At 44.5% G+C, this 26,385-nt stretch overlaps 1 protein-coding gene and 1 non-coding gene across 2 annotated transcripts in view; one reads left to right on the forward strand and one right to left on the reverse strand.

Moving 5' to 3' along the window:
* Ern1 (endoplasmic reticulum to nucleus signaling 1) overlaps positions 1-26,385 on the reverse strand; it is a 105,203-nt gene that overhangs the window by 12,855 nt on the left and 65,963 nt on the right. The window contains exons 5-15 of the mRNA XM_059271984.1: positions 25,315-25,387; positions 22,809-22,931; positions 18,892-18,993; positions 17,349-17,610; positions 15,025-15,103; positions 13,545-13,710; positions 8,014-8,132; positions 5,520-5,711; positions 3,349-3,616; positions 2,048-2,138; positions 710-899 (exon numbers count right to left, since the gene is read on the reverse strand). Of these exons, the coding sequence (XP_059127967.1) occupies positions 710-899; positions 2,048-2,138; positions 3,349-3,616; positions 5,520-5,711; positions 8,014-8,132; positions 13,545-13,710; positions 15,025-15,103; positions 17,349-17,610; positions 18,892-18,993; positions 22,809-22,931; positions 25,315-25,387 (1,665 nt within the window). The remainder of the gene's footprint in view (positions 1-709; positions 900-2,047; positions 2,139-3,348; positions 3,617-5,519; positions 5,712-8,013; positions 8,133-13,544; positions 13,711-15,024; positions 15,104-17,348; positions 17,611-18,891; positions 18,994-22,808; positions 22,932-25,314; positions 25,388-26,385) is intronic.
* On the forward strand, positions 2,425-2,497 carry Trnak-cuu (transfer RNA lysine (anticodon CUU)). Its single transcript has one exon. It is a non-coding gene; the product is annotated as a tRNA-Lys (tRNA).

The following is a 26,385-nucleotide window of genomic DNA, read 5'->3' on the forward strand; positions in this document are numbered from 1 at the left end:
ACATAACCTTCAGGACTTCTTGGCCTATAGTATCGTTTCTTTAAATCCCACTTTACTGACCACATTCTTAGTCCAACTCATATTTTCCAACAGACCTCCTGAAGTCATAGACTGACTTAAACACATAAACACATAAAGCTCCAGTTTATTAATTTACAATGAGCAAGATAAGAAGGCAGAAGACTCAGGTTCATTTCCTGGGATAGGCAAGACTACAGGAGAACTCCAACGATACTGAAATGTTCTGGGTGAGTCTGAATATGGAGCGAAAGGAGTTTGTGGAATGCTCTGACTGCCTGGAGCTATCAGCCAGCAACCTCCACGCCTATACCAGCCATGACCAGAGGTGAGAAGAACCTACTAGGTTCCCTAGAAAAGAGGGAGCAAGGGACATGCCAACTGCAACCCAAATGGCCAGGAATGCTGAGTGGACCACTCCACAAAGACTACAGTGATAAAAATGCTCTGTGTTTGTGGTTGGTGGTTAAGTGGATATATATAGAATATGGATACACACACACACACCAAACTGTGCATTTAAGATGAGCAGAAGTTGCTGTACTGTAACTTCAATAAAGTTAATAAAGCAAAGTTTAAAGACAGTAAGTAGTTACTTCCTGAACACATCCCAGCTGCGGGGAGAAGAGGCTGCAGTGGCTGTGGCAAGGCTGGCCGTGACCCCAGGCACTGGAAAGCCAGCCAGACCCACCTCTTGTAGGGTGGCTGCACACAATTCAATGGCAATGTACTGGAATTGCCGGTCCTTCTCTGTGCAAAAGTAGCGGATCACGTTCGGGTGCTCATCTGACTCTCGAAGCAGTTGGACCTCACGGTCTGCAAAGCTAAAACACTCAGGGAGGATCCTCTTCACGGCCACATCACGGTTGTCAAACATGCCTCTGTAGAACAAGAAGCAGCTGAGTTTGGTTAGTGCACGTTGGGCTGTAGACATGAGATCGGCCCTGTAAGGTACCAAATGCTCCTTATTCCAGGATCAGGCACCTCAGCTGTAGTGGCATTTGCTCTGCCCATGACCTCAGGCTATACGGCCAAAAGAAGGCGGAGCTTCTTGCCCTTGTAGGAGACCATGACCGTTAAAGAGAAAGGGAGGCCTAGCGGTGGTGGCACACGCCTTTAGTCCCAGCACTCGGGAGGCAGAGGCAGGCAGATCTCTGTGAGTTCGAGGCCAGCCTGGGCTACAGAGTGAGCTCCAGGACAGGCTCCAAAGCTACACAGAGAAACCCTGTCTCGGGGAGGTGGGGAAGGAAAGGGAGAAAGGTCCCAGGTCCCTTCTCACTGCTGCCTATGAGGGGGAGTCACTCTCCAGTCAGATCAGAGGACGACTTCAGCTGCCTACTCCGTTCTGTATTTGTGAGTGTATTTGCTCAATTTATATCTTAATAAATTCTGTACCCATTAAATAGACTCACATGGTTTGATCTTAATACTCAGTTTCAAGGCCCAGAGGCCTTGGCCAACCACCAGCAACCTATAGTGACGACATCTCTTTCCCTGGGTGGCCTGACTAGCTTTAAGTCAATTTGACACAAACTAGAGTCATTTAAGAAGAGAGAGACTCAACTGAGAAAATGCCTTCATAAGATTTGCCTGTAAGCAGTTCTGTAGTGCATTTTCTGAACTGGTGATTGATGTGGCAAGGCCCAGCCCCTTGTCAATGGTATCACCCCTGGGCAGGTGGTCCTTGGGTATACAAGAGGCAGGCTGAGCAAGCCATGAGGAGCAGGCCAGTAAGCAGCACTCTTCCATGGCTTCTACTTCAGATCCTGCCTTGAGTTCTTATCCTGACTTCCTTCAATGCACTGTGATGTGGAAGTGTAAGTAAAATAAGCCCCTTCCTCCCAAGGTACTTTGGTCATGGTATTTTATCACAGCAACAGAAACTCTAAGACACTGTGGGATCTCACTGGAGGCAAGGTTCATCTGCCTTGGTCATCACTTTGACCCTGCTATGCCCCAGGAGCCTGGCACTTAAAACATCAACCCTCTAAGCACTCACATAGTTGGGGGACTGGGTGACACCACTCACTTGTACACAATTGTGCCCTCAGCTCCATGGCCCAGGACATCCTTGGGGCAGAATGAAATCTTCCCAACAATCACCATTCTGGTTTCCTCATCTGGAACAAAGGAGGAAAAAGAAGAGGTCATTTTAAACAGGTATCACCTGAAGAGCTTTGAAGCTTCCTGATTCCTGAGTAAGACCTGGGGTTTAGGAGGTCCTATATCCCTAGATTCCTGGGCGCAAGAGCTACCTAGGCCCACTGCTCACTTATGCCCGGGGCCACTGCCTCCTCCCCAGCATTTTGCCCCCTATTCCTACATTCTGTTTCTGCTCTTACATTATCTCCCAGTATTAAGCTTTTCCAAAGAAAAAGAAAAAGGATTCTCAGTAGAGTTTTGCTAGCCCGGCTAGCTCAGTTGGTAGAGCATGGGACTCTTAATCCCAGGGTCGTGGGTTCGTGCCCCACGTTGGGCGCCAAATGTAGATGTAATTCAGTGTAGATGTAGCCAACAGTTTTATCAGACAGAAAACACAGAGCCGATTCAGAGAAGAAAGCCAAGAGGTCAGAGCCAAGAGCCTCACCCTTTCTGATTCAGGGATCCTCCTCAGCCAAGAGAGCTCTCCGAAAAGAGAGGAGCCCTCCTTCCTGTGTGTCTGTCTCTATAGTCTCTCTGTTCTGGCTTCTGATTGGTTGTAAACCCAATCATGTGACTGCCTCGTCACTGCCTGTATGTACCGCCCTCCAGGTCCTTAAAGGCGTACACCACCACTGCCACACACTTGCTATGGCTCTAATAGCTCTGACCCCAGGCAACTTTATTTATTAACATAAAATACCACCACAGAGTTTCATATTTAGTTAATGGTGAACAAAAATGATAAAAAGTCTACCTCAAAGATCAATATCCAAAACATCCCAGTGTAGTGGGACAGGTAAAATAAAAAGACTGTTTAGAACTAGGGCCTCTGAGGCCCCTTCACAATCTGTGTGGCAATCCTCCCAGAATATGGGCCCTGACCATTGGCCCACTCCCCAAGAGGAAAGTGGGTCACTGCTTCACTTTTGAACTTGGCCAGTGGCTGGTCTTAGGAATTCACTTAAGCCAGATGGGAAACTTCCCTCTGGTTCACAGCAGTTCATAGCCCTGTAGAGGAAAGATGGAAGAAGGTAACCCTCAGACAGAAGATACCATGAATGGGGCAGAAGTCCCCTATCCAGAGACCTTAGATGGAGGAAGCCAGGGGAGAATAAGGTGAGCCCTCAGAAATGACATGGTGTTCTGTGTTCCAGGTGATGCTCAAAGATACAATGGAACTGTCTTTACCCTCATCATCCTGCTCCAGGGAAGGGTTGGTACCAGTCTTGGAGGCAGAGCTGCTGGAGTGAAGTGAGTGGTTGGAGGCTCTGGGGGACGGGCTGGAGCTGTTGGTGCCCGAGCTCTCTGAGAAGAGGCCAGATGAATCCAGGAACTCAGGGTCCTGAGTAAGGTCTCCATGTGAGTGGAATGGCAGCTGCTGCTGCTGCAAGAGCTGGATTTTCTCCAGTTCCTTCTGGAACTGTTGGTGCTGGAGCTGGCGCTGCTGATGCATGCTCTGTGGAGAGAAACCCACATCCAGGCTAGTGTAGCTGGGAAATAAGTCACAGGTATTCCCTGTGGCCAAAGGGGCAGGGAGACTTTATTTGAACCCTAAGGCACAAGGCCAGAGAGAAGCCACAGTGAGACAGAGTTGATTCAGTAATTTTACTCTTTGGTAAGGCCCACAGTCTACCTCTGGACAGTGCTGGTGAGATTAAGTGGCCACCAGAAGGAGCATCTGAAGGGAACCTGCACTAGAGAGGGCTAAGCCAAGTGGAGAAGTTTCCACTTAGTCTTAGAAATCAGTGACTTGTAAAAAAACCCAGGGAGTTACTGGGGCTGGAGAGATGGCTCAGCGGTTAAGAGCACTGGTTGTTCTTCCAGAGGTCCTGAGTTCAATTCCCAGCAACCACATGGTGGCTCACAACCACCTGCAATGAGCTCTGGCGCCCTCTTCTGGCATACATAATAAATAAATAAATCTTTAAAAAAAAAAAAAAAAAAAAAAAAACCCAGGGAGTTATTGTACAAGTGAAGCCAAATGGGAAGAATGGTTAGAGGTGCATGGGGGTATGGTGAGAAGGGGGGCAAGCCCTGGTCCACAATGGCTGTGCCTGAATAGAGGTTGGAGCAGGATAGCCTGAAATATAGAAGGCAGGCTGGATGCTGGGTCCAGAATGAGGCACTGTGGGGCAGAATCATGGTGCCTGGCCAAGGACCTGCTCCTAAGGACCTGGCTCCATCATGCTGCCACACAGCACCCTCTTCTCCAATCCTCTGGAAGCTTTACTCCATCATGCATCAGTTGGCTACAGTTATTCTTGCTTGTGCATGGGAGGTGGACTGGAGGGGAGTTTTCTAACTCTTTTTGAACCCAGGGTCAAAGTTCTGGGTGTGCTGCCTATTAGCTTAGTACCCCAGGAAGGCATGTAGCCTCCCTCGGTCTAGTTTCTTCTTCTGTGGACAAAGAATAAATAATAATGACCTCATAGGATAAATAAATAAAATAATTTCTTTTTTAACTTTGTCCCCAGAAAACAAAGCACACAAAATCTGTCTTCCCTACTTGATAGAGATGTGAGCTGCCATGTGCTGGTGTTCTGAGGAGACAACACTAGAGTCTTGAACAATTTGCTGGGGTACTATGGTCTTACTACTCAAATACATCATCATTTTTGTTGATTTATCTGCAACTAGGAAACGAAAGGACTAACCACACCATCTTTTACACATTAGCTGATCTCATAGGTAGTGTAAGGGAGCGGATTTTCAACTGCTATTCTTCCTTTTAAAAAACAAGATACAGGACTGGAGAGATGGCTCAGAGGTTAAGAGCACCGACTGCTCCTCCAGAGGTCCTGAGTTCAAGTCCCAGCAACCACATGGTGGCTCACAACCATCTGTAATGAGATCTGGCACCCTCTTCTGTATACATAATAAATAAATAAATCTTAAAAAAAAACAAAAAACAAAACAAAAAAACAAAACAAGATACAATTAACTGTTTAAAATGATCTTAGGCAGAGTTATATATTAGCTTTTATAGACCTTCCTTGAAAAACACTAAGATTTAGTTACAAAACTGTCCTTTTATGAGAAGCTAGTATCTCTAATGATGTTTTTGAAGATAAGCAAATATTTCTTTTTTCCTTCCCCCTGCCCCTCCTCCTCCTTTTTTTTTTTTTTTTTTTTTTTTGAGACAGGGTCTCACTATACAGCCTTGGCTGGTTTTGAACTTGCTATGCAGTTCCTCAAACTTCCAAGTGCTATAATTAAAGGAGTGCAACACCATTCCTGGCTCAAATATTGACTTTGAAATATGAAACATGTTGGCTACTTTTGTGTGGCCCCCAATAGATACCTAGTGACTGACAGAGAGCTACCAGAACACAGAGGCAATGGGAAGGGTCAAGCCTTACCAGGGGGTAAGTGATGATGAAGGCCACCCATCCAACCAGCAGGAAGGTGCTCAGGATAATAGTAGCCATGTCCTTGAGCATGGAGTCCACAGGGGCCTCAGGCTTGGTGGGGGCATGAACCAGCTTCTCTTCCACATCCTGAGACACGGTGGTTGGTGTATTTTCTGAAGTCTGGCCAACCAGGTTGATAACCTTGTATGGAAGAGATTTGCTGAATGTCTAGTTTTATAGATGAAGGCAGCACTCAAGAGAAGCCATGTCTATTTAAAATGTAGGACTATACTGAAATTTTTTTTCTAGTTCATCAAAAGTCTGATGGTCCAGATAACTGTTGCTTCTTTCTAAGTAGTTGCTTTGCGAAATCATACAATTCTACAGTGATGCTGTCATTGTTCACACAGAGGTATCATAATAACATATTTGGAAATACCTTTAGACCCTGACATTCTTTTAAAATTTTCAATGATAAATTTCAATGATAAATATACTACTCTTTTGATAGTAGATTTGTTATTTAAGGAAAACTGTAAAATCACCTAAATCAACTGCAGAAAAAAAAACCTAGTGGAAAGTTGGTCATCAATTTGATACCTTTTCACATTGAAAAATAAAGCCAACCGGGGCATGCAGAAAGTCCTGGGTTTAATCCTAACACTACAAACAAACAAACAAACAGATCAAACCACAAAAATAAAGCAAGGCTATATAAGTATGAAGATCTGAGTTCAAATCCCAAGAACCCACATAAAAAGCAGATGTAGCCGGGCGGTGGTGGCACACGCCTTTAATCCCAGCACTTGGGAGGCAGAGCCAGGCGGATCTCTGTGAGTTCAAGGCCAGCCTGGACTACCAAGTGAGTTCCAGGAAAGGCGCAAAGCTACACAGAGAAACCCTGTCTCGAAAAACCAAAAAAAAAAAAAAAAAAAAAAAAGCAGATGTAGCAGTATGTGCTCCTGTAAGCCCGTTAGTGGGGTGAAGTGAGACAGCAAGATCACTGGAGCTTGCTGGTCATCAGTTTAGCTCCAGATTCAGTAAGGGACTGCCTCAAGGGAATAAGGTAGTGAGTGATAGAGTAAGGCACCCAACGTCTTCTGGCCTCCTTATACTTAACACACACCCCCTATACTGTAACCCCCCACCCAAAAAACAGGAAGGCTTACATATGTGTGTATATGTGCAGGCATGTACCTAGTATAGCTAACAAAGCAATAAAACCACTTACTTAGGTTGTTTTTAAATTTTAAGGAACTCCCAAATTAAAATAATTTATTCAAGAATTCTATTTTTTTCCAAAGTTAAGGAAAAGTATCAGATGACTTTAAAGAAATGCTAGCTGGGCAGTGATGGTATACACCTTTAATCCCAGCACCCAGGAAGCAGGTGGATCTCTGTAAGTTTGAGGCCAGCCTGGTCTACAGAGCTAGTTCCAGGATAGCCAGGGCTACACAAAGAAACTCTGTCTCAAAAAACAAAACAAAAAAGAAATGCTTATTTAGAAGCTCCAAATTAATTCAGATAAGCATGTAGCTTCCCTCCAATTTGCTCAGAATCTAGAGATTTCCTGGAATAGTTTAGAAAAACCATTGCTCTGTACTCAGTGTACAGCTAGTGTTCCCTGTTTGTCCAACAAAGCTAACACACAGCTTCCTGGCCTTGCACACCGGGTTCTCCACAGCTTATATCACTACACTCTCCTGCAAGTCATCAGCCTTTGACACACGCCCTTCTCTCCCTTCCAGGTGCTATCTGAGTCCATCCAGGTACACACCTCTTCTGTTCATATCTACAGTGCATGGAGAGTATGGTTTGTTCGGTGTGTAGCAAGTGGCTGAGAAATGTGTGCTGAGCATGTGACAAGGGACAATACTTACTTAGATATTAATTGCTCAAGAGTGCTAATAAGACAGTTGTGGGGCTAGAGAGATGGCCAGTGGTTAAATTCATATACTACTGTTGCAGAGAATCTGAGTTTGGTTCCCAGCACCCACATCAAGCAGCTCACAACCACCTGTAGCTCCAGGAGTACTAGGTAATGAGAGCTGTCTTGAAAAATGCAAACAAACAAACAAACAAACAAACAAATAAAAACTAAGTCTCTCAAGTGATTTGTTAGACTAGAGATGGCCCACATCAGTAGCTCTCCTTCTTCAAACCCTCCCCCAGTCTGGACCACTTCTCCATCACCCTTCCCCACTTAGCGGAGCTGCACGAGTCCCAAGACTGAATAGCTAGTTCACCAAGGCCTTCACAAACCTCCAAGTCCCCTTTCCTGGCCATGCAGACCAGGAAAAAAGTCTCCCAACCCTGCGATATCTGAACAGGAACAGCCAGTAGAAAGTACCAGCGGAGGAGATGGAGGAGAATTAACCAAGTTGAGTGCTCAGGGACTTTCAACTGAAGCTCCCAGCTTCTGCTCAGAGGCCCTTTCCACCCTCTCCTCTCAGGCTCAGGACAAGACATGCCATCTAGAGCCAGTAGTTCACTTCTCACTCACTTCCTCAAAGCTCCTTTTTTCCGAATCAGCAGGAATCACATTTTCCCGATGTTTGGGCAGGTTGTTGGGGAATCTCTCCAGCATCTTGGTAGATGCAGACAGAGGAGTTTCATGGTGTCCTACAAGAGGAAAGAAAGCCTTAATGAGAACAGTTCCCAGGCAGTGGTAGTTCTCAACACCAAATTTCAGCAACAGTGTCTACGTGCTGAGGGGACTTTCCTACAATGCAACCCCGTATCCACACAGTGAGAAGGGAAAGGCGGCTACTAGAGAACCGGCCTGGAAACAGAAATTTTACAGGTGTAGTAGCACACCCCTGTAATTCCAGCACTCAGGAGGCAGAGGTGGTGGATCTCTGTGAGTTTAAGACCAGCTTGGTCCACACAATGAATTCCAAGCCAGCCAGAGCTTCATAATCAAACACAAACAAACAAAAACCACCCCCCACCACCAACAGAAATTTTATGACTGGAGGGACAGTTCAGTCAGTAAGGTGCTTGTGAAAGCATGAATACTCAAGTTTGATCCCCAGAACTCAAGTTAAGTAAAGTTGGTGATGTGTTTGTAATCCAATAGGGAGATGGAGACAGGTTGACTCCTGGAGCTTGCTGGCTAGCTAGCCTAACCTAATCAGTAAATTCAGACCACTGAGAGACTCTGTCTCAAAGTTTTATTAGTTGATGGTAGAATACAGAATACAGTTTTCAGCTTCTTTTTTTGTTTGTTTTTTTGTTTTTTCTGAGACAGGGTTTCTCTGTAGCCCTGTCTGTCCTGGAACTCTCTCCGTAGACCAAGCTGGCCTCAAACTCAGAGATCTACTTGTTTCTGACTCCCGGAGTGCTGGGATTAAAGGTGTGTGTCACACCACTGCCCAGTTTTTTGCTTCTTTTTTATAAAGTTTTATTTTTATTGTTAATTACATGCATGTGTGTGGGTATGTGTAGTGCCCAAGGACAGGTGACAGATTCCCCTGGAGCAGGAATTACAGGTGGTTGTGAGCCACTTGACATGGGTGCTAGGAACCAAACTTGGGTCCTCAGCAAGAGCAATATGAGCTCTTAACCACTGAGCCACCTCTCCAGCCCAGCATATCTGCTTGTTCTGAAAAAACAAACAAACTTATGTCCTTGTCGTGGAAGGTATCAGGATGTTGGGGGCATGTTGTAAGCAAGGCTTGTGTGGTGCATGTGTTCAACTCAGGAACCAGAATGATGCTTCATTCAACCTTCAAGAAGTTCTGTCACTGCTTTTTCTAGTAGCATCAGTCTACAAGCTCCCTTCTGCACACTTCAGTTGCTCAGGCAGAGTTCTACTCCTCCTCTGAGCTACATCTGAGCTTCCACCTAAAGCAATGGTGAGCAACTGTGAGAAGATGAGAGGAAGTGGGTGCTGGATGGACAGGATGGCTGCGGAGATGCTCACTCACTTGCTCACTCTTCTGTACATACTATCTCATGACTGCTTGGCAGTCAGCACACCTCCATTCCAAATCTAGTGTGTGCAATAAAAGAAACAGAGCAGGGGCTGGAGAGATGGCTCAGCGGTTAAGAGCACTGGCTGTTCTTCCAGAGGTCCTGAGTTCAATTCCCAGCAACCACATGGTGGCTCACAACCATCCGTAATGAAATCTGGTGCCCTCTTCTGGCCTGCAGGTGTATATGCAGACAGAACACTGTATACATAATAAATAAATAAATAAATATTAAAAAAAAAAAAAAAAAAAAAAAAAAAAAAAAAAAAGAAACAGAGCAGCTAAAATAAGGAACTGGAGATTCATACCACAGGGCTTGAGAATCCGTTTACCTTGAACATGAACTGGTTCCATTCACAGGCTGGAAAAGCCCCATCAGTTTCCCTCCTTTCTCTTCTCCCACTGGGATGAGCTCTTAGCTTGACTCAGGCTTTTCATTCTATAATCTTTTTTTTTTCTTTTTTGTGGTTGTGTGTGTAGACCACAGGTCAACATGAGATTGTGGTGGTATTGTGTTCCCCAAAATATTGTGTACCCTAATAAACTTATCTGGGGTCAGAGAACAGAAAAGCCACTAGATACTTAGTTAGTCAGTGGTAGCACACGCCTTTAATTCTAGCATTCCAGAGACAGAAGTCCATGTGTTCAAGGATACAGCCAAGCATAGTGACTCACGCTTTTTTTTTTTTTTTTTTTTTTTTTTTGGTTTTACGAGACAGGGTTTCTCTGTGTAGCTCTGAGCCTTTCCTGGAACTTATTCTGTAGACCAGGCTGGCCTCAAACTCACAAAGATCCACCTGCCTCTGCCTGAGTGCTGGGATTAAAGGCGTGAGCTACCACCGCCTGGCTGACTCACGCCTTTAATCCCAGAAAGCGAGCCTTTAATCCCAGAGAGTGATGGTAGAAAGCAGAAAGATATATAAGGCGTGAGGACCAGAAACTAGAAGCATTTGGCTGGTTAAGCATTTGGCCGGTTAAGCATTCAGGCTTTTGAGCAGCACAGTTCAGCTGAGAGCCATTCGGATATGAGGACAGAAGCTTCCATTCTGAGGAAACAAGATCAGCTGAGAAGTTGGCCGGGTGAGGTTAGCTGTGGCTTGTTCTGTCTCTCTGATCTTCCAGTATTCACCCCAATACCTGGCTCAGGTTTGATTTTATTAATAAGACCCTCTAAGATTCATGCTACATGAGATATCTTCCTCAACTGCTTCTCTACCTTGCTATTATTTAATTTTTTTTTTTTTTTTTTTTTTTTTTTTTTTTTTTTTTTTTAAAGACAGGGTCTCTCACTGAAACTGGAGCTTTATGCTTCAACTAGGTTGGCTGGCTAGTAAGTTCCAGGATCCGCCTGTCTGTTTTTTAGATGCTTTATCTAGACCTGGCTTTTTACATGGGTTCATAGCCTCACAATCACATAGTAAGCACTTTGCCCACTGACTCACTTCCTCAACCCCTACTCTGTGATCTCTCCAACACTGTCCCAAACCTATTAGACTATCTGCCATGTGTACCAAGGCAAAACTTGACAGGAACTAGACAGAGCTTGCATTTCTCAATCTGGAAAGTCCCTCTTTAATCCCTCATCTGACCTCAATCTTTTCAGGTTTTCTCTAGCTCCAGCATGACATGGTTCTTTAAGGAAACCTACTTTTGTTCTGAACCATCCCAAAGTTTCTCTTGTCTACCATGGCATGCTGAGGCATGCTCTGCTCTACAAAAGGGTTTCCCCACATGTGACTGCCTATGTCAGAACTCTGAGTCAGACTTGGTGGTGGACACAGGAATCTGAATGTGGGTAACCATAGGTCACCGAGGCCAACAAGAGATCACCTGCCAAGAGAAATGAGGTTGTCCTTCCACAGGCCACCCCGTATTACAGTACTCAATCTACCTATCCCCTGATGGTAGGCCCCGTCCTACTGTTCAGAGTCTTACATGTCTGTAAGACCCACTACCAATAGACAGCTAGAGAAGTCACTGAAATCTTCCTAATAGGCTCCTGCTGAAGAAGGGTGTTAGTAATATCCTGATATGTACTCAGAACTAACCATTTTGCAAACCTATCACAAGGTTCTTGAACATTTTTATATAAATAGTACCCAGTCTTTGTAAACTTGTCTTTGAGTAAACAGATCCAGACTCTGAAGCAAAAGGTACAGGGCCAGCTTCTGTCTGGAACTCCTGCCCTGGGTCTCCAATGGCAGTTCATGCCTCTTTGATAAAGCACTAGGTGATGCTGAACACCAGGTCGAGGTCACTGCTGGGGTGACCACACCTTTTGGTTTAATTAGATCCATTTTATCTTCAAGATGAATGTCAGGTAGGCTATCTTAGAATCAAAGGCTACATCTTGACATTAACAGGCAAAGCTCGAAGCCCTGGTCTATGAGAAGATTGTTACATTTTCCCATTGGCTTATTTTAAGCTGATCAGCTATAGAGTTCCTCAAAGGGGACCTCAGAATTGTGAGATCCTTACTTAGTCACCTCTTGGAACTTTATCAGGCTTCTAGTCATCCTACTCTGACAATTTGAAGGGGCTTTAAAGGGACCTCATTTTGCAATTCTGTCGTGGAGAATTCTCTTGTACAGTCTTTAGCCCTCCCATATACATTTCCTCTGTGTCACTTCTTAACCACTGCCAGGTAGTTTACGGACCCTTAATTGGTACATAAAACTGAGTAGCTTGTAATTTTAATGACCTCGGCTCAATTAGCTTCTCCCTCCCTTCAACATGGGTCTATTCACGCATGCTTTCCCAAACTACTTCTGTAAAGAAAGGAAAGAATTTTTATGCTATTTTCTTTCCCCTATTTGGTTAATAAAATAAATAAATAAATTAATAATAATAATAATATAAAGACAGCTATAAAGAATCAAAAGGAATAAAGAGCAGGGTCTTCTGAGACATGCAAACGGAGTCATCAGAGCTCAAGCACAACTCAGCAGCTCCTGAGGACTCACATTCCGTCCTGACCCTCTGCCTGGCAGGTGCCGCTGCTTCCCGGGCCCACATTCTCCTAGCTACCACACCTACTCTAGCCTGCTGGGACTCACCCCACCTCTCATCATCATTTAGGCTGGGTCATCACAGTTGGTGTGTGCTGTTGGCACAGGAGGGGGAGCACAGGAAGGAAAGATATGATTTAAGAAAACTATCCTGCTCTAATACTTGGAATACTTGCCAGACACAATCCCCCTCACTTCTGCCTTTGTTTGTGATACTGGCTGCTTTGGGGTGTCATCTCGACCTCTTTATCTTTGCAACAAGGCCTCTAATTCAACCTCAGGGCCATTAGTGATGGCAGCAACAATGGGAAGAAGAAAAAAAGGGCCAGAATGTAGCCCAGAGCCAAACTAAGTTCAGCACGCTTAAGACCTTGCTTTCCTCCTCAGCAAGGGGAAAACAGTATGAAAGGAAGTAAAGAAGTCAGGCACGATAGTGCATACCTATAAGCCCAGCACTTACAGAGGCTAAACCATTTGAGGGTAGCCTGAGAAACAGTGAGATTCTGTCTCACAATAATATGAAAAAAACAGACCGAGAAAAAGAAACTCCCCTAGGATTATTCTGTGATGGCCCAAGAACAGCCCAGATTCTTCATGGCTGTTGATTCTGGTTTCTCTTCAGATTGCATAAATCTTTTGCCTTTTACTTCACAACTGTCAATCATCATGGGTCTTCAAACTTGTCCTGTCCAGCCTCTTACCCACATCCATTCATATTCCATATGAACAGCCTTAGTGTTCCTAGTTATGGAGTGGAAATAACAAAGAGTGCCTACCTCACATGGTCACTGAGGAACAGGGAGCAGACATTCTAGGCCTGAAAATTATACCAAGTATTTGAATCTTGGAGCATTAGAGAAACTAATTTTGAGACCTGATAAGGTAAGCTGGAACTCTGGAGCTCCTTGGAAGTAAAAATATTCCCAGATCTAAGGCATCTTGAAAAGGGCAGGACACACAAAGCATTCAGAATGAAGAGCAGCAGTAAACCAGCAGAGCTGGCTTTTGCCCACCAGGAGGCAGCATGTCACCCAGCAAAGAGCAGCTCTTACCTATGAGAAGCCAGTAATTCCTCAAGTAGTTCAGCTTGCTCTTCCGTTTGAGTCCGGGGTCAAACTTGAGGTCTGTGCTGGGGGTGATCACACACTCTCCTTTGTCTCCAATGGTGACGCCATCTGTCTGGGGACCTTCCAGCAAAGGAAGAGTACTGCCTCGGGGCTGAGGAGATGGGATGCAGTGAGCTAGAAGGTCCTGCAGCACATGCCCTCATCCACTACCCCTAAAGAGACTGTTGTGGCTCTGGCTCAATCATCAAAGCAGACACAAAGGCCCCTGGACCAGGCAAGAGAAGCTCCTCCCTCAGGTTACAACAGTGCTCCATTGACACCTTTGCAGAGTTTTGTTTGACATGGGACTCAAGCAGCCCAGGCTAGACTTGAACTCCAGATCCTCCTGTCTCCATCTCACAAGTGTTGGGATTACAGGCATGTAATCTCATGTCTGGCCCTTTTCAGATTCTTATGTTTGGGTACTGAGAACAAGAAAAAAAAAATAAGAGAGAGAGAGAGAGAGAGAGAGAGAGAGAGAGAGAGAGAGAGAGAACTATATATATAACTCCAAGAAGCTACTATCAGAAATTATATGAAACTCTATGAGAATCTATATGGAAGAAAATGAGGGGATATGTACTAGTCACAAATGATGCAATTGCCAATGTGGAATAAACCAGACACTGATGAGCTGACAGAGAGGCAGGAATGGCCCCACTGTTACAGTAGCCAACCAACTCACTGGGCAGACAATGTACAACCAGCCCAGACACTAGAAGATCAGGATAAGTGGCCAGGAGTGTAACGTCCCAGACACTCAGTGAGAGCTGAAAGCAGGCTACTAGCCTGGGGAGGCATGGAGAGGTCACAAAGGATGGAAGAGACTGAGCAGGGAAGAGGAAGCGAGGGACCAGCAACAGAGGCTGAGAAGGAAGAACAGGGAAGTTTGGGGATTGTGGAGATGTGTTTGTCTGGACCATGTAACTCTCCAAAACCAGCAGAGTGGTAGAAAGACAGAGTAGGACTACCTTGAAGAGAGCCTGGAGAGTTTAGACCTGAGCACAAAAGCCATGGGGTATAACAGTGTTTCCTGGCTTTCGGAAGCTGTTTCTGTCAACTATCTTGCTTTCAAAGCAGAATGTGGATGTGTAAGAAACTGCTCACGATTTTTTCAGCTCTGCGTTTCCCCCTCTCCTCCCCCCACTTGTTTTTGTTTACTTGTTTGTTTTTTGAGACAGGGTTTCTCTGTGCAGCCCTGGCTGTCCTGAACTCACTCTGTAGACCAGGCTGTCCTCAAACTCAGAGGTCTGCTGCCTCTGCCTCCTGAGCGCTGGGATTAAAGGTGTGCGCCACCCCCCACGCCCACCCCCGACTCATTTCCTCTTCTTAACCAGATGTTCACATGTAACTCAAGGTGACTTTTTGCTAAAAAGGAACACAAGCAGTTGAGAGACTGCATCTTTGGGTCCCACAGTTGACTCACCACTACAGCAACCCCCTCGTGCACCATTGAGGGAGAGGCATAGAGGCTGGTGGAATACTTCCCAACATATAGGGTAGGCCTGGAAAAAAAACAGAAACATGCATTCTACAATCATTTCATGTCCAAACCCCACAAAGTGTGGCTTCTAGGAGATCAGAATTATAGACTCAAGTATCAGCCCCCATGTGGACCATGCAGTTGCCACAGAAACTAGCAAGGTGGCAGAGGCACTGTAGGGTGACAGGACAGTAGGACTTCAGGCCCAGCTTCACCTGTCACCTACAGAATGGCAAGCCTCACTTTGCTCCCCTGCAACGCCAGGGCTAGACTACACTGAGTCCAGTACAGCTGAGGAAAGGGCTGTGTGGATGGCCAGCAGGAGACTGAATACTCAGTACCCACTGCCAGTTTCTCAGGAGTCCCTGAGCCAGCACCCTGTCAGAACTACTACCGTCAGCATCACCGTGCTGCTGTGAGCTTTCTGAGGATACCAAGGGTTCAGCAGGGGAACAGGCGACTGCTCCATTCCAGATGCTCAGAGCAAAAGGGATGCACAAGGTGCATGAGGCAGGAGAGTGGTGCACTCTGTGATCCTAGTACACACTGTATGTTTGGGGCCAGCCTCGGCTCCCGAGACCCTGTCTCAGATAAAGAGAACAAACAAGAGAAAAAGGAAAAAGAAAGAACGGAAACTCCACTCCAAACTGAGTGGTATTTCCTGGTAATCTGCTCAGGCATCCTCCGGCAGACATCATAGAGGACTGTCTAGCATCAGCATGAAAGCAGTGGGGCTGTACCCACAGATCCTTAGGATTGCCACTGTCAGGAGCCTGGGTGGATCCATCATCTGTGAAATCATCCCACCTCAATGGTGCTTCACTATAGAGAACACTTGCACATATAGGATCATCTCTGAACTTCCCCACTAGTCTATAGTGTAGGAGGTGAGGCCTAGTCTGTTGAGTGACTGACAGGCTTTAATCAGGTGGGAATGAAGACTACAAGCCTGCTGAGTCTCAGTCACATACACTGTAACACTTCTTTAGCCTCAATTTTTTTTAAACAATGGCTTTCTTTTTAACATTTTTTTAAAGATTTATTTTATGTATATGGTGCTCTATCTGCATGTACAACTAACTATATGCCACAAGAGGGCATCAGATCCCCTTATAGATGATGGTTGTGAGCCATATGGTGGCTGGGAATTGAACTCAGGACCTCTGGAAGGGCTGCCAATGCTCTTAACTGCTGAGCCATCTCTCCAGCCCCCCTTTTTTCCTGATTTTTAAAATAAGAATGATGTACAATAAAAAATTTAAACATACAGTCTTCTACTACAGTCTCCCACTCATATTTTATAGTTAATGTTCAAGAAGTCCAGATAGGGAGCTGGTGAGATGGTTCAGTGGTTAAGAGTACTGACTGCTGCCGGGCGGTGGTGGCGCACGCCTTTAATCCCAGCACTCGGGAGGCAGAGCCAGGCGGATCTCTGTGAGTTCGAGGCCAGCCTGGGCTACCAAGTGAGTTCCAGGAAAAGGCGCAAAGCTACACAGAGAAACCCTGTCTCGAAAATTAAAAAAAAATAAATAAATAAAGAGTACTGACTGCTCTTCGAGAGGACCTGGGTTCAATTCCCATCACCCATGCGGCAGCTCACAAATGTCTGTAATTCCAGTTCTACCACTGCACATGAAATAAAAATAAATTAATTAAAAAACAAAACAAACAACAAAAAAGTCAGGAAAAGAAAAAAAAAAAAACAACAAGTCCAGGTAGGTACACACCAGTAATCCTATCACTTGGGAGGCTGAGGTAGAAAGGTTAATAAGTTTGAGGCCAGCCTGGGTTACATGTTGGAACTTTCTCTCAAAAGCCCACAAACATAATAGACTCAGAGAAAAGAGAGAGAGAGATACAGAGACAGACAGAAAAAGTTTGAAGCATAAAGGAGTACCCTATGATTCACATTCTGAGGTTCCTAATGTTTGTTTTTTTGTTTTGGGGGGATTTTTTTATTTGTTTTTTGAGACAAGGTTTCTCTGTATGTAGCCCTAGATGTCCTGGAACTCCCTCTGTAGACCAGGTTGGCATCAAACTCAGAGACCCACCTGTCTCTGCCTCCTTGCTGGGATTAAAGGCGTGCACCACTGAGCCAGGATCAAACACAAGCCAGTGTTAACTCTTGATGATCTGCATGACCTCAGAGATGTCTGCCCACCCCTTGACCTCCTCCAGTATAGGGTAAATTACACTGCAGCAGTCCCAGGATGCCAGGGTTATGGCTGTCCTTTGCTACCTGATCTGTCCCAACTCCTACAACTCACGTCAGCTTGCTCTTGGCCTCTGTCTCCTTGGGGAACGGATACTTCCACTTGGTGATGCGCCCCACTTCCCCAGACATGAAGGTCAAGTAGCGTAGAGTCTCCACAGCGACGTTGATGTGCATCACCTTTCTCAGGCCCTCCCGCTGCCAGACGTAGAAGGCTACCACAGGAGAGGCATAGTTTTGGATCCACAAGACATCCCCAGATTCACTGTCCACAGTCACCACCAGTCCATCGCCATTGGACACAAAGTGGGACATCTCTGTAAAGATGAAACAAAGCATGTCAACCACATCCTGCAACCACATCCTCTACTCTCCTGGCAAGCTGCAGTCATTTCATTGTAGAGGAGAGTTCTGGAATATTCTCAGGCCACAAGAGTTCACTGGTTTCCAATGAGCTCTTCGGTATCAAGACACTGAGAGATATCTGGTTTATAAATGTAAAATAGGTTTGTTTCCCACCTTCTTGCCATTTTTTAAAAAACTATTCTATCCAGTAAATGAGAGTAATGCTGAGGGGAAAGGAGCCAATGTGGGCGCCTACAAAGCTAACATTGTATAGCAGTCATTTAAGACCTGTGACTCAAACTGACCCCACAAAGAACCACTCAGACACAGAATATGTGAGGGCCTGAGCCAGAAAGAACAGTCAGACTTTCAGATACCAGTGTTAAGATAACAAATTTAGGTTGTACAGCTATCACCTGAGTTGTAGAATATTAAAACTAGAGAAGTAATTAGAGTATGAACCACATTTAAAAGTGACCTTCTTTTTCTTACTGTGGTACTAGGGATTGGACCTAGAGACTTATATATGCTAAGCAAGATTTTTGTTGTTTTATTTTTGAGACAGTCTCTCTCTATATCCTTGGCTTTCCTGGAACTCGCTATGTAGACCAGACTAGCCTCAAACTCAGAGGTCTGCCTGCCTCTGCCTCCCTGGAGTTGAGACTAAAGATATGTGCCACCATGCCCAGCCTGGCAAGATTTTTAAGATTTATTTATTTTATGAGTACAAGTAAGTACCTGCATGGATGTATTTATGTGTACCATATATCTGTGTATACTACATGTGTGTCTGGTGTCCATGGAGGATAGAAGAAGGCACTTGATCTTCTGGAACTGGAGTTACAGGCAGTTATAAGCCACCATATGCTGGGAACTGAACTTGGGTCCTCTGCAAGAGGAACAAGTGCAGCCCTGAGCCATCTCTACAGCCTCCTAGAGTGGCCTTCTTGATGGGGTTATTGATGACACATGCTAACGTTTAATTCTATTGCCCATGGGCTGGTAGTAAATTCCTTCTGTGATACACAGAACTCAAATGTGTGCCTTCCCTTCTCTCTGGCTAAAGCCATCACCACCACATGCCTATGAAAAATCCAGAACTTGGTGATGATGGGTTACTTAAAAATAAATAAATAAATAAATAAATAAATAAATAAATAAATAAATAAAAATCTGCTTTCTGGAGAGATCATTTCTCTATGTGCAAGGTGCCAGGCCAACTTTGTGAGTGTCCTTTCGTTGGGTACACTTACTGTAGTCCACGTCATCCTCGGGCAGTGAGGCTGCATAGTCAAAATAGGTGGCGTTCCAACGGAGCTCTCGGGTCTTGGTGTCATACATGGTGATGGTGTATTCTGGAGAACACAGACCAGTCGGTTACCATGGAGGGGCTGGAGAACCCACTAAAGTGTTATATAGTTACAACAAGAAAGTTTTCACTAAATTGCACCAAGACTATCCATGTGGAAAGGGAAAGACCATGTGGAAGACTGAGGTTCCAAACACAAGAGTGAAACTGGCAGAGATAAGTCACCCTTGCTGTGCTCTGGAACCCATAATTCACAGAATCATTATCTGTGCAATGGCTGTTTTTAGTCACTAAGTTTTAGGGTTCTTTATTACAGAGTAATACATAGGTGATATTAGAAATGGGTACCTAGAAGTGGGATGGTACCATAACCAAAACCTAAAAAACCTGGCACTGACTTTGCGACCAGGTGGTGGAAGGTGGAAGAGTGACAAGAGAAATGTTAGACAACTTGAGAGACAGTGAGGAAACTTGTCACTATGGGAAGCTGAAAAAGTGTAGCCCAGGTATGAGCTTATACAGCAGATGCAATTAGTAAGGCTACTGCTATAGTAACCTGGAAACACAAAAAGTACCCACAGGACTCAGGGATGTAGCTAATGAGATTCAAGGTAGCAGGATGGACTCTCCAGCTGGAAAAGACTTCTTTTGTTTTTTTGAGACAGGGTTTCTCTGTATAGCCCTGACTGTCCTGAAACTCAATTTGTAGACTAGGCTGGCCTCAGATTCACAGAGATCTGTCTGATTCTGCCTCCCAAGTGCTGGGATTAATGGCATGTGCCACCACTGCCTGGCCGGGAAAAGACTCTTATTTATTTAAAAAAAAAAAAAAAAAAAAAAAAAAAAGGCTGAAAAGAAAGTTCAGAGCACTTGGGAGGCAGAGGCAGGCATCGGATCTCTGTGAGTTTGAGGCCAGCCTGGTCTACAAAGCAAGTTCCAGGGCAGCTAGGGCTATTATACAGAGAAACTCTGTCCTGAAAAATAAGTGGATGGATGGATGGATGGATGGATGGACGGACGGACAGATATGAATGAATGAATGAATAAGTAAATAAATAAATAAATAAATAAATAAATAAATAAATAAATAAATAGTTCTGGCTGGGTGGTGGTGGCTCACAACTTTAATCCTAGCACTTGGGAGGCATAGGCAAGGTGGATCTCTTTGAGTTTGAGGCCAGCCTGATCTATAAAATGAGTTCTGGGACAGCCAAGGCTACACAGAGAAACTCTGTCTCAAAAAAACAAACACCAGATAAACAAACAAAGAAAGAAACAAATACATTAAATAAATAAAAGGGAAGTTCAGAATTACCAGCAGGGAGAAAAAGTCCCAGGTCATGGTTAAAATCAAATTCAGGTGAGTCTAGAAAACCAGTCTTAGAGACTTCAGAAAGATTTAAGATGGTACCTTGGAGACCCTTCTACTAGCTGGAGTCATAAGAATTTTGGCCAAGGCACTCTCACAGTCTTAAGTGGACATTTGTAATATGGCCTTTATCTAATGGACTAACTATAATTTGACACATGGGAAGCCTACCAAGTTTTTTTTTTTTTTTTTTTTAAAGATTTATTTATTACGTATACAGCATATATGACTGAAGGCCAGAAGAGGGCACCAGATCTCATTACAGATGGTTGTGAGCCACCATGTGGTTGCTGGGAATTGAACTCAGGACCTCTGGAAGAGCAGTCAGTGCTCTTAACCTCTGAGCCATCTCTCCAGCCCCCCTACCAAGTTTTTAAAGGAGTAATATCAGTACAATAATCAGATAATAAAAGGGGTGGACTCCAGACTCCCTACTTTCAATAAGAACCAGATTGAGAAAGCTATAAAACTAGCCATTTCTTTTTCTTTTAGGTGCCTCTGTGCCTGACTATATGTCTGAGCATCACATACATGTAGTGCTGTGCAAGACAGAAGGTATCTGGTCCCTTAGGACTGGAGTTACAGTTGTAAGCCACCACATGGCATCCAGTGCTCTCAACTGCTGAGCCATCTCTCCAGCCCCTAAACTAGCCATTTCTGATGAAAAAGGAAGCATTTCTCTCAAAGGATAGAACCAAGAGGCACTGAGAACAACCCAGTAGGGAACCAATGTCCAGGAGTAGAACTGGGCTCTGAAAGGAATGTTTTCTGTATCCCAGAGTAGGAGAACCTGAAAACAAAAGCCTGGCTGGATTTCAGAATTACTAAGGATGAGCATCCTTCCCTTTTTTTTGCTAGCTTTCCCCTCTCAGTGTTCAGAATTAAACCCAGGACCCTATTCATGCTAGGCAATCATTCACCCACCCAGCCACATCCTCTATCCTTTGTTCTCTTTCTGAATGGGAATGAATGTTGATTACAGCCACCTTGTCTCATCACTGTACACCAAGTAGACGAAGGGAAAGGGACAAGGAAGAGAACCCCTCCTCCCCTATCCCCTCATCTGCTTGCTAAGACAGGGTTTCCTACAGCTTGGGCTGGCCTTATACTCACACGCAGCCAAGGATAGCATTGCATCCCTGATCCTCTTATCTTTACCTCCCCCGTGTTGGGATTACAGGTGTGCACCACCATGCTCAGTGAAAACTTGTCTCTTTCATTCACAGGTCTCCAGATCAGAGATCCTCATCTGTCATCATGCCTAATACAGACCCCAAGACACTGGGTTTTGAGACCAATGTTATGATTGGATTTTGGGGATCTTGGGAGTGGGTGAATGTATTTTGTATGTGGAAGAGTTCAAACTACTGCAGCCAGAGGGAAGGCTCTATAAGAATGCCTGAACAGAGGCCCATCATCACTTCTTTCCTGTAATATGCAAGCCACTTTTTCTATCAAGAAGCGGAGTCTTTGTCTTCACCCTTGGCTCTGGACCTGCCTAATGAATGACCTGCTTTGGCCAATGACTGGAGCAGAAGTAAGGCTGTGAGAGTTCTGAGTTCAGAACTTATGAGGTATTCTAACATCCACTTTTGCCTAAGAAGGAACCATGTCAGGAAGTGCAGGCTTTCCATATGGATGTATGGGGGAAGTTAAATGGAGCTGAACCAAGATTCCAGACATGAGTCATCCCTGCATGGAGAGTAGAGAAGATTTCTGTGTGAAGCCCTTCCTAATTCCTTAGTCAAAGAATTAGGAACAATAAATGGCCATTACTTTAAGACACTAGGTTAGGTGGCTTATTACATGGCAATAGATAATGGAAACAGAAGCTTTACGGACTAAGAACACACATTCCATCTAAAGCCAGAGCATGTCCAAACTCCCTCCATTACCCAGTTCTACCGGAAACCCATAGTTTTTATACCTGCGTGAAGCTAGGAATCCCTGTAAGGCTTTACTTGATGGAAAAATGAACAAATCTTAAGTCCCAACAGCAGAAACAAGGACACTTGATTATTACAGGGGAGGATGGCTGCTGTAACAGGCCTGCCAACTATTACATGTGTCCCCAGAACAGGAGAGTAAAATGGAGTCTTCCTGAACAAGGTGGGAGCTTGAAGGCTGGGAAAACAGCTTCACAGAGGAGGGAGCTTTTGAGCAGAGCTGTGGAAGAAGGACGGACATTTACGAGCCAGACAGGCAAAACCAGGCATACCCAGCCGGTAGAGAGACCACCCCGCTGCTACTCCGAGAGCAGCAGGTAGAGTCAGCAGGTGAAAACATGTCAAGAAGGGAAATGCAGCAGCTGCATGATGGGGCTCTGTGGGTTACATTCCCTGGGGTCTGAAGGGTCTAAGAAATCTGGCTGCTTGGAGAGGGCAACTCTGGCCACTTTTTGGAGAACAAATCCAGTAACAGAGGCCAGTGGAGAAGCTCTGTCCCTCCACTCTAGAAACAGGCAGGTGGTTTAACAAGGGCTCATTCCTTACCTGTCCGTCCAAGATACAGCAGGGAGGTTGATGGGCAGAGACTGTCTGCAAAAGTTGATGACAAAGTCTGCTGCTTCTCTCCAGTCAGGAGGTCGATGACATACCAAATGTCCTGCTTTTTACCTGGAATGTTAGTGGACACACTGTTAACACATCCCAAATGGAAATAAACAGCATCACCAAGGTAGCGGTTCTAACCATCCAAGATCCTCTCTGTGCTGGGAAACAGGCCTGAAATCCTTAGGATGTTAGAGATGTTTCTATAGTGCTTTGGAAGTGACAAAATAAATGGTAATGTGAACATAATAACTCCTTGGGTCACTGAGTCTCATACTAATTTAATAACCTAAACCCAACACAAAAAATTCTCTAAAATTTATAATCTAATTATAGTATGAAAAAAGTTCTCTTAACTTTCAAGTTGGGTTTTACTGCTTTGAATAACTATCTTAAATACGAAAAATCTTGCCTGTCCTTTTCCCAGGAATGAGGATCTATATAAATATAAGCACACCTAGGGGTTCTTCCCCTGGTAACTATGATTCATATTCCTCAACTACCCTACCAATTAGTGCACATGTGAAGCAGCACATAACTATAATTAGCTAGTACCTGTGACTGGTCAGCAGAGTTGCTGTAACCTGATGCTAATGAGGCTAAAGTTATTTCAACCTTTGTCTCTAGCCAGTAAACTATTCCCAGGTCACAGGTTATACCTCTCACCTTGATCACCTGATTAAATATGAACATGCAGACAGCACAGCCACATAAACACTTTTAGGAAAACATATAGCATATGTGTCTATAGTATAGATGGTATGGTATATTTGAAGGCCAAAACACAGTCAACTGTAATGTGTGCATTTCTATTCTGTAAGCCACAGCTGTGGACATTTATGTCTTCCTACTTTAGTACATGTTTCCTACATTCAAGTTCCCATGGGAGCAGAATACAGAGATGCCAGAGAAGGTCACAGCATACCAGATTTTTGTTAAAGCTGTACTTAGCTGTAACATATGTAACACACAAGATTTCACACATACACAACTTGTTTGTGGACCCTAACTGGGCTCACTGATAAGGTCTTAAAATTAAAAAGATCTGAATATAGAAAATAAATTATATCCAAATAACTATGACCATTAATACCATACATCTATGTGACATACATCTGGTTACTTCAAGGACCACTGCAGTCTGTATAATCTACCAATAGCTATGATGATGGATTAACTATAATGCTCATAAATATACTCAGTGAACTCACATAAGACATGACACAAAGATGGTGGAACACAATATCCTAAGTTGATACAGACGATGAACTGCTCAAAGACCAACAGAGAACAATGACACAGTCAGAAGATGGTCATGTGGACCCAGGGCATGGCCCAGAGGAGGGAAGGTTTGCTGCTCATTTCCTGTCAATCTACTGACTGGGAGTTCCTCATTCTGAGCAGCTCGTGCAAGGAAGCAGGAGCTTGGGTGTCCCTAGCAAAACCTAAAAAACTGGCCTGCATTTGAGACTTGAAATGTACATAGAGCTGCTGAGGCATGAATAGGCAACAAGCACTTTCAGTTCCTCAAAAAGAAAGCTGCTATATAAACACAGGCTATTATTGCTACTAGAATTTCAGGATAAATACAGTTCTCCTTTGTGCTCAAATGCATCTTTATTGACATTTTGGCAGCAATGTGTTGAAGAAAAGCAGGTGAGCTGATGCTCTGAAAGCTGTGACCCCATAGGTATGAAGACAGCTTATCTAGCAAGCTGCTAAGTGCTGCTTCTACCAAATATTCTGATAGCAGGAACTACTAAGGAAACCCTACAATTAATAGGCAGTGCCTGGCTTCCCTCCCTTGGCTCAGACTATTGTATTCACTTTAATTTTTTTTTTTTTTCCGAGACAGGGCTTCTCTGTGTAGCTTTGTGCCTTTCCTGGAACTCACTTGGTAGCCCAGGCTGGCCTCAAACTCACAGAGATCCGCCTGCCTCTGCCTCCCAAGTGCTGGGATTAAAGGCGAGCGCCACCACCGCCCGGCCACTTTAAATTTTATCCATCTGCAGCTAGGTATGTTGCAATCATGAAATGACAGCAGCAGGCCAACCCAGTGGCTAAAAGCTTGTTAAATGAGTAACCATATTAATGATGTCAATTTTTCCTCAGAAGGAGAGAGCTCTTTCTTTTTCGAGACAAGGTTTCTCTGTGTAGCCCTGACTGTAGACCAGACTGGCCTCGAACTCACAGAGATCCAGCTGCCTCTATCTCCTGAGTGCTGGGATTAAAGGTGTGCGCCACCACGTGAGAACTCTTTCTTAATTGGCTAGATGATCCTGGCATGAACAACACCAAAACACAACTAAGGCATGGAAAAACTTTTCTCAGAAAGATTTGAAAGAAGGTGACAACCAACAGCTTTCTCTCTCAACCAAAACTCTCCCAGATTCCAGGATTCACAGTCAAAAAGAACCAAGTTTTTGGTGCTGAAAATGGGAACTCTTACCCATGTAGAGGATTCCATCTGAACTTCGGCATGGGGATGCCTGAACCAATTCTGGGATGGTAAAGGGAAGTTTCTTTAAAAAAAAAAAAAAAAAAAAAAAAAAAAAGAAAGAAAGAAAGAAAGAAAGAAAGAAAGAAAGAAAAAAGAAAAGTAAAAAAAATAAGTTAACCAAGTCTTGTGAAACTGCTGTAACTTTACCAAGCATGCTGTTTTTGTTACCCAGTTCTTGTAAACACAGAAGCTCACTGAAGATGGAAGCTTCTAACTGGAACCTAAGGAGGAGGTCCTGGGCTTCCACACCTACTTCCAACAGTCCCCGGGCTCCCCGTCCCTGAACTCTGTACACCAACTCATTTATCTGACACAGGACGCACAGGCCCCTCAGGTCTCCTCGCAGATAGTCCCCGAGGGTGCCATAACCCTTTTCTGAGAAGATTACACAAATGTGGAGAGTTACACAGTCTTGGGCATTTTAAGGGAGACAGAAATCTGTCTTCGAAAACTGACCCAAAGATAGCCAAGGTAGGTAGAACAACAGTGCCTCTTACTGTGGGAGGACCACGGCATTACCACTGAGAAGAAGCAACTCAGAAGTAAGTCAAGGCTCAAGGGAAGGAGAATGGTCACACGGCAACACAAAGTCTCAGTTTGGGTGTTTCCTTCAGTAAGTAATTTTCTACTGAAAACAGAGCCTTTGGGTTACAGAAAGGAAGTTGGGGTAGGTGCCAGGAAAAGAAACTCCAAGAACTCCCAACGCTTCAACACATTTCATCATAAACTGCCTCTTGTGAGCCCACAGCTGACCTCTGACGGCCCTTTTGGCCATTGCTTGTTTCGGTAAACTTTATTTTTGGAACGGGCCCTGAAACTGTGCAGATACCTGCTGTTAGGTTTCTACTACACTGCCACCTTTTCTCCAAAGAAGAAAAGATTTCTTGGTAGTGTTACTAAACAGAGCCATAGGTACAAATCAACTATTTGGATTTTCCCATCATTCCAACACTCAAGCTAACCCTCAGAAAAAGGAAAAGGACAGCGAGAGGGAGCAGTGCCTCAGGTTTACCAGATGTT

The sequence above is a fragment of the Peromyscus eremicus genome, chromosome 8a, assembly GCF_949786415.1.
Source record: "Peromyscus eremicus chromosome 8a, PerEre_H2_v1, whole genome shotgun sequence".
NCBI lineage: Eukaryota > Metazoa > Chordata > Mammalia > Rodentia > Cricetidae > Peromyscus > Peromyscus eremicus.